This window comes from Malurus melanocephalus, unplaced genomic scaffold (genome assembly GCF_030028575.1).
Source record: "Malurus melanocephalus ecotype Western Australia unplaced genomic scaffold, MMel_1.1 scaffold_151, whole genome shotgun sequence".
Taxonomy (NCBI): domain Eukaryota; kingdom Metazoa; phylum Chordata; class Aves; order Passeriformes; family Maluridae; genus Malurus; species Malurus melanocephalus.
Window position 1 is genome coordinate 533,449 of NW_026623383.1, and position 14,303 is coordinate 547,751.

At 36.4% G+C, this 14,303-nt stretch overlaps 1 protein-coding gene across 1 annotated transcript in view; it reads right to left on the reverse strand.

Moving 5' to 3' along the window:
- Positions 1 to 14,303, reverse strand: part of NWD2 (NACHT and WD repeat domain containing 2) — a 51,621-nt gene that overhangs the window by 16,416 nt on the left and 20,902 nt on the right. Inside the window, exons 2-3 of the mRNA XM_057371669.1 lie at positions 14,170 to 14,258; positions 9,157 to 9,273 (exon numbers count right to left, since the gene is read on the reverse strand). Coding sequence (XP_057227652.1) covers positions 9,157 to 9,273; positions 14,170 to 14,258 — 206 coding nt within the window. The remainder of the gene's footprint in view (positions 1 to 9,156; positions 9,274 to 14,169; positions 14,259 to 14,303) is intronic.

Here is a 14,303-nt window from a genome sequence, read left to right on the forward strand (position 1 = left end):
AATTTTTATTTGCTTTTTTTCCCCATAGGTTGAAGCCTGTGAGTGAATAGAATTAGCTTTAGRACTTTGGCTGACTGTAGAAAACATAAGAAATACAATTTCTAATTGAGTTTGCTGAAGCGAATAGGAAACCGAAGGCATAATAAAGACATTTCTGTGCTGAGAAACAGATTGTTTTTCCACCTGCCCGGATATATATTTATGTTCCTTGGCTTGAGAAATATTGCAGTGTGTTGTTTCACAGAACCATGCCCTAATTTCTCTCTTTCCTTTTTCCCTGGAGGCACTGCAGAAGTACGCTGGGGGGACTATATGAGTTCCAGCAACTTGAGACAGGTCTTGGTTTCAGTTCCATGAAAAACAAAAAAGGGCTGCGGAACTGCCTTGTAAGAAAAYGGACTGCAATTGGGACTGGAAGGATGAGGTGCAAGTGCCGAAGTGTTTTGCTKTGAGTACAGTTCCTGACACAAAAGGTGCAAGAAGAAAATGGATTTTCTTGATGCTTGACCTGCCTTTCAGAAAAGTGAAGAGAACAGCCAAATSTGGCTGTAAATGAACCAATTCTCTCAACTCTGAACTTCGCTCACAGTGCAGTATTTTTAAATCTCAAAGCTTTTCCCKAGAGTTAGGGAGATATGAAATGAGGATGAGTAATTTCTCAGGACACGGTGTGTAGGAGCTAAGTCTATCACACAGCGTGAATGTGTTTCCTCAGAAGAAATTCATGACCTACTTCCCTGATACACTTGGCTTCATCAGAACTCTTCTTTCTCYTGGCTGAGAAAGTATCAATGGTCTTCCTCCACACCCTCCCTGTYTTCTACATGATCATGCAGCACAAATTCAGTTCATTTTGTTGCCTTTCCTTTCCTTGCTGATCATTGCTGTGTCTTTGATCAGCTTGAGCATAGACATAGGTGAGACATTCAGTCAAAAATAATATGAATCTACTAAGGGAAGAGGTCTGTGAATAAAGATGGTATAGAGGAAGGATTGGAAGAGATTTTGCCTACTTCTGCCTAAAGACCTGARCTGCTCAMTCACTTTGATTCTCCTCCAAACAAATGTATTATTCTCACTTTACTCTAGTTTTGAAATTACACGGGAACTTTCTTGACAGGCATGTACATTTTTTCTTTCACATAATGCTCAGGACCTTGCAGCTAATTCCTACTGCAGTCCAGATTTCTGTTGACTCTTGACAGATCCTGTAACACTTGACAAGAATGGAACGGGGTAGGAAAACAAACCAAAAGGATTAGRTTTAATAAAAGACTGTAGCATGTAACCCAGACTTAAGTCAATAACCTTGTCYGTGGAAATCACTACCCTTTCAACAAGGAGTGGGAAATGTACCTTTCTTGGAAATGGTGAGATCAATATTGTCTCTGAGAGAAGGGCATGGTGGTGTAACCTCCCGCTTTGTAAAATAATCACAACACTCACCCAAGCCACAAAGAACTGTGACAGGGTTTGAAACGCTGTCCTGTATCTCATCTCATAGGTGAAGTGTGGCTATTGAGGAAATGCTTCTCCTACCACTGCAGTTTCATGTGCCTTACTGAGCATCCAGGGACACGGGCATCCCAGAGCCGGAAAGGAAGAAGATACTCTGAGCCTGTCAGTGTAGTCAGCTGGGAGGACTACAAAGGGTYTAACTCCAGGGCACTGGCTTCCACCAAACCCTGGAGTTAAAAGCTGGCACTCCTCTSCATTCTTGCTGTTCTCTTTGCATGCTTTGTATGCGAGAAGGGGCTGAATCTTTATTCTCTGTGAAATATACTCTTGCTTGTATTTACCAGAAAGGCAGCTTAGTTTCTAAATACCATTAGGATGGTATTTAAATGTTAAGTGATGAGGTCAAGAGCTCAGATTCAGCTAAATTTGAGCAATGCAACAAGGTCTGAAAAAGGCACTTAAGGGACWGACAGAGGCATCTAGTCTGTAGGTAACCTCCAAAGCTGCAACAGCTGAGAAGGAGTTTTTAGGACTGCAAAACCAATCCAGATCCCACTGTACACACACACACCCACTCCTTATTGGAAACAGACAATTTATGCTTTTTTGTAACATGATTAAGCTGTGTTCTCAGTAACATACACAGCCASTATGAAGGTATTAGAAAGTGTTAATTAATGAGCATTATCAGAGGCCAAGATTGCTGACAGTTTAACAGAATTTTTAACACCCCTCCTGACTTTAGGAATACTGAAGCTAGCGTAACATGACATGACACTTCATTGCAAATTTATTTTTTTTTATTTTTCCCCTTCTTATTAGGGCTAAAAATTGGTAATCATTGAGTCTACAAATGAAAATCTAATTTTGTAATTAAATGTCAAGAAAACAATTTCACAACTTTCATAGAGTAATGCAGTCATTGAGAGCCTGATATGGCCCATGRCTGTGTAGTGTGGAGTGAAGCATCTAAAACATTGTTAATTAACCCCCCAGAAATTTTTTTAGTGTAAGTGACCTTAGTTCTAGCAGATTATAATGAACCCATGATTTAGACTCAAGCACAGTATGCTAAACAAGTACCAGAACACAGTATCAAGTCTGCCTTACAAGTACTTGTACAATGGACTATATTATTTATTTTGATTACTTCCTTGATTCTGATAACTTTTATTTATGATTTTTGTGTCCCTATGTGGTAATTGTAACAAATCATTCGTTTTTTTATCCAAGCCAGCTGGCATTAGCTTGAGRGTTTGTTATTTGGCACAACTGGTGGCTGGTACTCTTGGAACAGGTATGTCATCAATCTAGTCCTTCATAGMTGAAAAGAAATTATTAGAAACTTCTTTGCACAAGCGAAGTATAATTTTACTTCCCAAGCAATATTACCARTATGATGGCCGAGTGAACTTCACACTGATGTGAAAGGGTCAGTCCCTTTTTTGTGTTCTTATATGATTTGCATGTATTCCCTACTTTTCACATGCTTGGAAGGAACAAACCTGTTTTACTGTTTATCAAATTATAAATTCAAAGGAGGACAGAAAGAACAGCAGCATAATTGCAGAATGAAAATAACAATTTCCCATGGAAAAAAAAGTAATGATCTAAACTGCAGTAATATGTAGGGAGAGAATGCAAAAATGCAATAGGTATCTTTAAAGAAGCTGAACGGAAGGAAAAAACTASGGCAAGCACTGTGATAATAGAGATTAAAGCTTTCCTTGTTTTCATAAACCAACCCCCTGAGGCACTTGAGAATGTTTATGGATATCCAAGTCCAGCATCACCTAAATTGTTCAGAGCATCAACAATCTTTACAACTAATTCACATCACCAAATACCATGARATTGCTATTCCTGATCATTTAAATTGTATTACATGTAAATCCATCTTTTCATAAAGTCATCTTTACAACTGCCGTATTTCAAAAACTATTCTTTATCAAAAATACTCAGTATTAGTTTTCCATTTGTAATACAGATGAAAAAATCAACTTTATGAATTATTTTAGCTTTCACTTGCCATACTTCTTCAAGGACAGGATAAAACAAAAAAATGCTTTTCTATTGGGATATCTTCATGACTTTTCTAATACGAATTTTTAAACAATAGGTTAATTGACATTACAATTAATGGTAAGCATACAAACAGTAAATAAATACTAAGTACTGTCTGCAGGTAATAGTCAAATCATTAGCCAAAAGTATAAAAATTCTGCAGCAAATGCCCACAGAAATTTWAAAAAATAGCAAAAATATAAGCCATTTGCCTGAATGCAAAGACTGTCTTGCCTGTGCCATGCAATTGTATGACTGGGAGGCAGAGTACATGGTCTGCCAATGCATGTGGCCAGAGGATGAATTGTTTTTCCAGACATAAGTAGCATTAGTATATTAAAGCATTTTAAAACAGTTTCAAGCAYGAAAGTAATTTCTGTACTATGCAAAAGACCTAACAAGGAAAGAATATTAATTTACTCACAATAATTGCAGCCTCCCTAGTTTTCTCAGAAAATATTCTGTGCTTCATTTTTTTAAGGTGGAATGAAATCCAAAGTTACTCTATGAGGTTTTCCAGTTATGAAAGAAAGAAGTTTATGTTCATTGCTTGTTACATTTTACATTAACAAGACACTAATGCCAAAAAAGTACCTTGCACTGAAAGCARGTATTTTAAGAGAAAAGAGGCAATACCTTATGGATGCATAACAGCTTCACTGTGAAGAACACTGTTACTGTCTCTTATTTTAATTCTGTAAATTAGCATCTTTCATTGAAGAAAGAGGGATCCTGTGAAATTATATATGTTGATCATTAAAAAAAAAAAACAAACCAAAAAAACAGATGACCCAGCTACTGCTAGCTAGATTTAACGATAATCAGACTGAAAGGTGAAGTAGTTATTTTTTGGGTAGGTGTTTCTTTCTGTTATTGGAGAAGCAATGCATCTCTGAAGTGGATGTCTGTATTTGAGAAAAGGAAAGGTATATACCCTAGATACAAGCAGCAGTATCAATATCTCTCCTTGAATTTAGCAGCTGCCTGCTAAATATTGTAAAGTATGCTGTTTCTTTACACAGAAGAAGCACTGCAAGGTTTAGCATCACCTCCATCCTCTCATTTCTGCAGAAYAGCTGATGCTGGATTTTTGATCTACAGTTTCATTTGTAGGGCAGATCATTACATCTAACACATTGCTACCTCAGAAGATGGTTTGGTAAAGCTCTTGAGGGTCATGAGGAAATAAATTGCATAAATCTCATGCAGCCTATTTCTTCCTCTACACATTACATAGAATGATGGAAATATGACTTCATGTTAATCTTATCCTCTCTAATATGGTCATTCATATTAAATATAATACTTAACCTTTCTGGAACGCAGCACCAAAAATTGTATTTCTGTCAAGAAAAAGAAGTACAGTGACTTAGCAGAAAATATGTGCAGTCTTCTAACTGAAAATGCAAGTTATTTTTAGACTACATAAAAACCCATGCAGTTTCTATGTTACATGGAAAAGCTGTCTGATGAATCTTGTACCTGTTTTCAATGGACTAAGTTAAAAAAATGGGTATTTTAGATCTAGAGAATCAGAGATGATTCACAAGAAAATATATTCCCATCTGTAAATCAGATGAAGGAATTCACTTACAATGGCTTAATCATGTAATATCCTGGCGTTCTTGATTTCACTTTCTGTGTGTGTCTGTTGTTCAGAGCCAAACTACATGGAAAGGGGTAGACATCCTTTGCCTCTTAGTCTAGAGGCTGTGAAAGAAGACCAAAGCTTGCTGGGGGAAAAGTTGCATATCAGGTCTTTAAAATTGATCATTTTGTCTGTTTTGAAGGGTTTCAAAATATACAGAGCTCTAGTGTGACTTTTTCAGAAGAATCTTTTCTGTTGGCCAAGTCCATCTAAAACAGGATTACTGCCTGCAGACACATATTTCATTCCAGATAATGCCAAGAAGTCCTGTGGAGCCATTCCAGATATGACCCCGAACCCACTTACAGTAGAGGGAGGGAGTTCTTATTTGGCTGGGTTTTGAATCAGATGCAGAGTGAGAAGAAAATTCATAATCTGATATTTGTTTCTCAGAATATAYTTTACTGGAAGAGGTGGATGGTTGTACCATGTCTGGCTCCAAGTATTTCTCTTCATTCTCTTAAGAACTATAAATTGAGCTGTGTCCTTGAGGAAAATTAAATAATGAAATACCCAAGCACAGGTAATTTCCAAAAAGGCACTGGACACTTAGCATTCCCCCAGAACTGGATGTTTTAGTATAAACACATTTGATGGACTTTAGCCTCCCTGTCTTAAAGYGCGTGGTGATTTTTCCAGGAAAGCAAAAGCAAAATACAGTTCAGCAATTCCAGAACTTGTGTGTATTTAGTTTTTRCATTAGGAATAAACCCTAAAGTAATACCAGAACTGAAACTGGAATTGAAGAGATTTAACAGAGCAGGAATAATATAATTTGGAATTTTCCCTGACTTGGAATGCACTCAGAATTAATTATCAACCATTTGTACTGATCACAGAGTGTAGCAATGTACTTCATGGAGCAATTAAAGCATGCATTATACTTAGTAAGACAAAGATACAAACAGTAAAAAAAAAATTCACTCCATAATTTACCGTACTTCCCCTTCAATTTCAGTGTGATTTAAGGCCATGACAAATACTGTAAATTACTGATATTCTTTTAAAATCCTACTGGAATTACAAAATTATAATGCTGGCTCTTTAGGTCTGTGAAAGTTGAAAGTGTTTTATGCTTCCCTAGGAATTGCTCAGGAAGGGATGCATGTGTTGCTCCTGAATTCAGGCCTGWCAGTTGCTACCTTCTGCCCTTGCCTGGAACTGAAAGTGGGGAAAAGAGCTTTATACATCCCAGTAGGTCTGTGGAAAGAGGAGCTTCAGAAATACACTGTGAGGTACCTCAACAGACCAGTGAAAGCACAAGGGATGATGCAAGGTTATATTTGTTTATATGTGGCAACTCTCGAGTACATAGTGAGACCCATTTCAAAATGTTTGGTGTTTCTCCTCTTTCTAAGTGGTCATCTCACAGGGTCAGCCCTGTTCTCCATCAGCAAACAAGGAAGATAACTTGCTATGGATACCACTAACAGGTTCAAATTAACAACAAGCTGCCAATAATTTGATAGGATTAATGTAATTTACAATTGCTGTTGAGAGTAGGTAGAAGATGTTTTTACTATTCTTTGATCCAGATTATTTTGAATGACAGGKGGAGAGAACCTCTAAGGTTTGTACAATCCCAACCATTAATTGAACAAACCTTTACAGGTAACAGACTAACATTTCATTTCCATTTCTATTTTTAATTTTACAAMCTTTCAGGACATAGTCATGCAAGGACAGCCGTTCAGGCAGAAACTGTGTGGTGCTGTGCAGATGGCAGAGCACCTACGTGTTATTACTTGCAGGATGTATGCAAAAAGGTTCCAGAGAAGGAACTGAAGGCATTTTTATCTTTGGTGTTGTTGTGCAATGTAGAGTTTAAGCTGTTCACAGTTTAATAAATATACTGCATTTCAATCTTCCCATGTAGATTCCAAAGACAAGATTCCTGCATAAAATTTGTATGAGAAGTATTTTCTCTTCATAAATGAGTCTTCATAAATTATTCTGTAGATCAAAAATAGCATTGTATGTATTTACCTACAGTGCATGTTCACTGGAAATTACTTTCACATATTTTTCAGAATGGTCTCCTTGTGCTTATGAATATTGTTAATCTGGATTTTGTTGTTTCATATTTGGGGAAAAACTTAGGACTTCCAACCTATTCAGGACTGAATTTCATTTTCTGTCCATCCAATATCACAATGCAGGGACAAAGTGCCACAAAGAAACACTTTCTAAAATCAATCCAAATCAAGCAGCTAATTGTGAATAGTTCCATTTAATCCCAGATCTGTATCTCAAGTCAGAAAAYGGTAATTGATAAATACGACCCCCCCCACCAGCTGAAAAGAAGTGGCACATTTTATAGAATTTTTAAAGAAATGGGAAGTTGCCCAAAGTCCGCAGTGCCAAAGTAAATTTTTCATTATGTTACTCTAAATTAAAACTAATTATGCTTGTTGGAGTAGAATCATCTTCAATGTTTGGTCATAAATGAAATAAACCCATCTTGCCATGGTACAGCAAAGCAAAAAACCAAATGTGCATAAACAGATTCCTGCAGTTTTGTCAGTRGAGTCACTGGGAGAGCTACTACCTTGGCCCATATTTGGAAAACCTGACATAAATATTGAAATCATTGGCTCACTGCAACCTTTATGCTAACTGTTTCATTCTGTTTAAAAATTCTGAATTGGCTTGATTTCCTTAGTAACAATAACAGGCAGGCAGTTCGTAAAAGCTTCAAGATTCTGAGCTGCTAAAATATGCAGCAATAGTACGTGACAAGGTTTCCTTCACTGTCAAAGATTTTACAACATCTATGTCTAAGGACACTGGGTGTTGCTACATGAAAAACTCTATGCCTTTCTGTTCCAGATCTTTTTTTTTTCATCAGGATAACAGGGAAGAGAGAAAGTAGAAAAATAAACCTAGAAAACTAAATATAGTCATGCAAGATGAAAGCTACCCAAACTCTCTAGAGATCTGGGCCAGTGTGTGCTTCTGAAAAACAGTGTCATGACAGCATCAAACCCAGCYCAGACTGTACTCCAAACGCTGGGTTCTTATAGTCAAAACTTTGTTCTCCAGGGCTCTGAAGCTAAATAACAAAGTGAGGCAAGCAGGTGAATGAAGAGCYAGAGAGATGGTTGTGAGGGTGTGATAGGAGTATAGAAGGACACATGCCACATGTTGCTCCTTGTCTAATCTTTGAAATGGAGAGACGTGATCTCCAGCCTTCAYAGCAGGCACTGTTTTGTATCCCTTCCATCCCCACTGGGTTCTGTGGTTTCAGTTCACTAAATCTTTAACATTCTTCCCTTAAAAMAATAATCAAGGACTTGCAGTTTTTTCTTTGTCTTATTGTGACAAGTCTAAGAAGTAGAATTGACTAAGCTACATTTAGAACAAAACAGAAAAACTTTGTAACTTTTATAAATTATTTTCTTGACAAATATATTATAAAAAATAAAATTTGGAAGAGTGAAGGCATGGTCTTAAGACTGTTTTGCACTGAAGTCAAACAATTGACCTGGAAAGAACCATCAGTCATGTATCAGTACATCACAGACTCAGAGCCTCCTTAGGTTGTCACTGACCTCTTTTTTTTCACTCTCTAATACCTGGCATCCTAAATTGTCCTGGGTTTGTGACACAAAACAGCAAATGCTGATCACAGTTCACTACTGCTGTTTTTTTGTAAGTCTTTCTAGGCCAGTTGATAATGCATATATGAGATGTACCAAGAATTAATTGTGGYCTCCTTAAACAAGTTGTTAATAATTCTGTTGTGATAGTGGTACAATCATACTCATCTTGCTATGAGGATAAAATATCGTTCTTTCCTCTCCACTAATACTGAGTAATCACTGTTAGCCTACAAAGCTACATAGGAAAATATTTCCATAGCAAATGAACAGCAAGGAACATAAAATTTTTACAAAGAAAATCATGCACTTGTTACTGAATTGTGCACTTTAGGATAGATAACATCATATTTTTCTTGTAAAGTAATGTATTATTTTTATACCCACAACAAAACATGGACCTGCAGAACTTTTCAAGCAATCTTCTAGCAGCTTCATACGAGTCTTTTGCAGCTCAGGACTGTCCCATTCATCTGCTTCAACTCCCCAGTATAAGTCTATGACCTGGAAAACAGTATGCAACATGATTACTTATCACAACCCATTTCTACTAAACAAATTAAAAATCAGCTTTGCCAACATCCTGCRCATTAAGCATTGCTCTTCAGTGCAGTAAAATGCAATGAGGTCTGCATCTAGTCCTTACAAAGACTGACAGGATTTCTTCATAGAAATGAGAATTCCAGCCTCTTACTTTCCCTCCCAGATAGTTCCTTGTGGGACAGGCTCCTATTTCATAGTCATATGGAGAGTAGCATGACAAGACCTTGATTTTATGTAGTCTTTTATTTGCCACTAGATTGCATATTATGGATAGCAAAGAATAATAACAAAAACATTGAAAAAACTCCTGGCTCCATGAAAATGAATGGGAATCTCACTGTAGATCACAGTCAAGATTATGACTTGAATCCTGTGTCACTTGTATCCACAGGATAGAAACKCATGCTGTGCACCTGGCTCGACAAAAAGAGCTGATCTTTGTACTTTAGAAGCAGAAATTTTATAGATATGCAGTGGCAGAGACCTTGTTGTCCAGCCTTTCAAATGTGGCTGCAGACCTAGTTTTGTGTCCCTATTTAGTTKCAAACAAACTCCTGAAAGAAACTAGAGTATTCATACAGAACTTATTTAAAGAAATTAGGTGATGAAGTGTGATTGCCTTTAACAAAAAGGCTGAGTTCTCACTGTGGGAATCAAATTTAAAGAGATAGAGATCATATGTATGAATTTCTTTTGGAACAAAACTCATGATTATAGGCTATTACTCTCATTTAAGTTACTACTGATTCTTAACATCTTGTATGTAACTTTAACAAAAAAAAAGTCCAAATGATAGTTTAAAAAAAAAATAAAAATTGTATTAATACATGAATGTATTACAAAATTGTTTATTGTAATAGTTTGTACTGTGGAAGCTCTCTGCCAGAAACAGAATCATAAAATTAGCTATTGTCTAAACAGATCATAAAAKTAGCCTGAAGACTTAATGTAAGAACTAATATTGAGTTGATATCRAACTAAATTTCAGCAATTTACAGCTGGTTAATCTCCTTGAAAAATTTCTCATACCAGTAAGTACCAAGGCTTAAGACCAAGTCCTAGAGCTGTTTCTGTCTATGTGTAATTTCACTACCAACAGTCTCATTGGTTATTTCTGCCATAGAAGTTTGGGATGTGCAGCAGTGTTTGATGGAGCAGGCACATTGCTGCCAAAAGTATCCTGTGTGACTGATGGTGAGTGGAAAACCCAGGTATGGAATGCATTGTTGCTTACATTACCAAGAAAATACACTCCATATCTTTTTTTTTTTACAGAAATTCTGTTCCTAAATTTTGCTGGAAATGCATTTTCTGCTGTACAAAACTGCATTTCAAATAACCTTCCTGTTTCCCTCACTTGCACTGATTTATTTTCTGCACTTTCTCTTTTAGTCTTATCAGGACAAAAAGGTGCTCCCTTCTTCCTCTCTATTTTTGTTATTCATTAATACAACTTTATTATGAAACTTCACATTGTATTCATCAGTCTGATTACTTGCATGATGTATGATAAAGCTTAAATATTCTCATTATAGAATACTTCAGATACAAATATTAGCATGCTATCAAAAATATTTCAATTACTCATTGAACAAATTTATTGTGCTGCACAAAGTTCTTCTGAAACGTAAAAGCAATTTCTTTTTTAATTAACTGTTCAGAAATCACACTAATTCTGTAAATGTGAGGAGGAAACTCTGGAGTACCAGTTAATTGTAGGGGCTCAACAGCTGTTTGTTATTTACATGGGGTAACACAGTTTTGGTGCATAGGATCTTAACATGCTACAATTTCGTTCTTCAAGGGTGAMTATGTTAACCCATCAAACCTCTAAAGACAAGAATTACAAAATAAGGTCTCAGAAGTTCCTCAATTTGCTAAGTAAAATTAATAGAATTAAAAGAAATCAAAGAAATTGAGCAAGGAGACAATTATATCTGATTTTGAAGCATGTATTTATTTATACTCAGAAAAACTGTGTGACAAACACCCACTCTAACTTTCAGCAAGGCTGCCACAGTCATTTGACAACCAGTGTATGTTGTAAGAGCTCCTTACACACAGTGGATTCACACTGGTCTAGTTCAACTCCACATTAGTCACAAGACACTTTTCATTCATAGTTCAGTGTTTCCTTTTGCTTACTTTGGCTTTTGCCCTACCAATTTTAMAGTTTCACAGATTTTTCTTAGGAGATTTTTTTTTCCCTTCCAAGAGCTTAGGAAAAGAACTAAAAATTTCCTTATGCCAAATTCCACTTTCATATACAGAAAGCATATCTAGCATGTCTATCCTGTTGAAAATTATTTGAAACATCTCATTGTTCTGAAGAAGTGTATGCTACTACTTAACTAGGTTTAGTTATCTTCCCAAAATTTTCAATTACAACTACTTTCTTTTACCTCTCCATCCTCCCCTGTAAAAGTACTGTGTTTCAGGTCAAAATGACCATGCACTCTGAAGTATTTTCCTCAGCTTACTTGGTTTCTGTTTTCACCAACACATCTTTTTGTGAAGTATTTTCTGACACAAGGAAAAGTGAAGTCCATCAAGCAAACAAATTCAAAGTGTAATTGAATATAGTCAGCTCTGCTTCCAYTCATATGATGATTATGTTCACTAACAGCTCCCACCAAATTGATGGTATCTGACAGATCTCATGTTTTCCAACAACTGAAACACTTTTGAGTGCAGTCAGGTGACTCAGTGAAAGTAATGCAGAGTAATGCATGTACTTAACTGATTTCATTTGGGTCATGGTTTATTAMGTAGAAGGTGTCCTGACTAGTGCATTTGTAGTAGTCACATGCAAGGCAGTTCTTATTTGGTCAGTAGAAGATTACATATCAGGATGAAAAGTTATGTGTTCCGCTCTGTATAGAGAAATAGAGAGATTTATCCCTGTATCTTAAAAGTACATAAGACTTTATTCATACCACTACACTAAAAACTGTAGTCTCAATTTTGTATGCTAAGAAATTTAATGTATCAGCACCGGAAGAAGAAAAAAAGAAGTTTTGCCAATGTATACGTCAGTGTCTTTCAAAAGGCTTTACTCTGGTGAAGTTTATTTGGTTGTTTTTGTACAGTTTCCTACTTTGCTTCCACAGAAATGTGATCGCTTTCTAACTGTTTTCTGAACTGTGTCAGTATAGCTGTCTCTCAGACCTTGTATCACATAAAGATGGTCCTGGTGTTTAAACTATATAACAAAATAATTTGCTTCCATGAATATAAACTAGAGTAAACTTATTTATTCCTCCTCTAGAGACAACATTACAATCTGTTTGAAGAAAGACGTTTCCTCTCACAATTAATTCAGTGGATTATGATCTAGCTGGAAGAGATATTTCCCTCACCAAGATGTCTTCTGATGTCTCCTCAAAGATAACAGAAATAAGTCGTTGATATTTTCCATGAATATCACATGGTAGCAATATGAGAAAAATATTATTTAAATACCTTTTACTCTTCCTTTMATGTACACTGCAGCTGGGGCTTCCCAATCAGCTGATGAGCTAGGACCTTCAGATGAAATTCTTTTATAGCCACAATCAAAAAACACTCTGGAATTTACCACCATGCAGATTCAGCAACTCCAYTGTGACTCAGGGAATTAAAACCAAATATCCCAGTTTAAGAACTTGTTATTTTGATTAAAAACCAGCTGCATGTGCATCAGGAATAACACACTGGGTGGAACAGGATGTCACATAAAAGGCATTAGCAGTTTCCAACTAAGCTTCACTCAGGAGAGATGAGTTTTTGGGGTCACTAAGTATACAAGGAAAGCCTTTGSATGGTAGAGCCAGAATTTTTTGAAAACTGAACATTTTTACAACATCACAAGCTGTACTTAGCAGCTTACTTCTCATAGCAGAGAAACAGTTCCATGAAATATAAGGAACTGTTAATTTGGATATACTTGACTATACTTAAAGTAACAGTGACTGTAACAGGGATGCCAAACACAAATATTTTAAATAAAATACAACTGTTTTTATTATCAATTGGCTCTTGCCAAAGATGTGTATGGGTCTATGTCTCTCATAACACAAAGGAAAACATGAAATTACTGAAGCAATAGGAATGCTACAGTTGACATTAAAGGAAGCAAATTGCAGAATACATAATCACAATAAAAACATTCCATACTCAGTTAATTTTGGTAATCAGTTTCTCTATTCACTTGGTTAAATTCTTTTTCACAGTGGAACTTAAGTATGATTTCTAGAAACATAACATAGTAATTCAGATGTAACATTATTTCTTATATACTTTGCGTATTTAAAATAGAGGTGGTGCTTTTTCATCTATTCAGAATTTACCTCAAAATCTGCGTGTAAAATAATTTAAGTACATCATAGGCTGAAARAGCTAGGCCTGTTTAGCCTGGWGAAGACACAAATGAGAGGGGTTTTATCCAAGCACACAAATACTCTAAGGGTGGGTGCCAGGAGGATGGAGCCAGGCTCTTCTTGGTGGTGCCAAGCARTAGGGCAAGGGGCATTGGGCAGAAACTGATGCACAGTAAGTTCAGCAAAGAACTTCTTTATGTGAGGGTGACAGAGCACTGGAACAGACTGGCCAGAGAACATGTGGAGCCTTCTCTGGAGATATCTGAAACCCATTTGGGCAATCCGGTGCAACCTGCTCCAAGTGAACCTGCTTTAGCRGGGGAATGGACTAGATGATCTCCAGTGATACTTTCCAACCACAAAAATGATGTGTGCGATCCCATGAAATAAAGTTTTTTGCACTTTTCTATTTTACCAATAATATTAAAAAATGTTATCTGTTCTAAACAGAGTTAATTTAAAGATAAAGTGATGCCAGGTTCAACACAACAAAACCTACCTGAAATTCCAGGCCATAGTTTTCTCGGCAGAATTCTCTCAGCTTAGGATACACGTGTTCTCTTAGGGCACGCCTTTCTGCTATTGTATCTGTGTTGTGAAAAAAGATGACATTAACAATATTTATAGAAATTC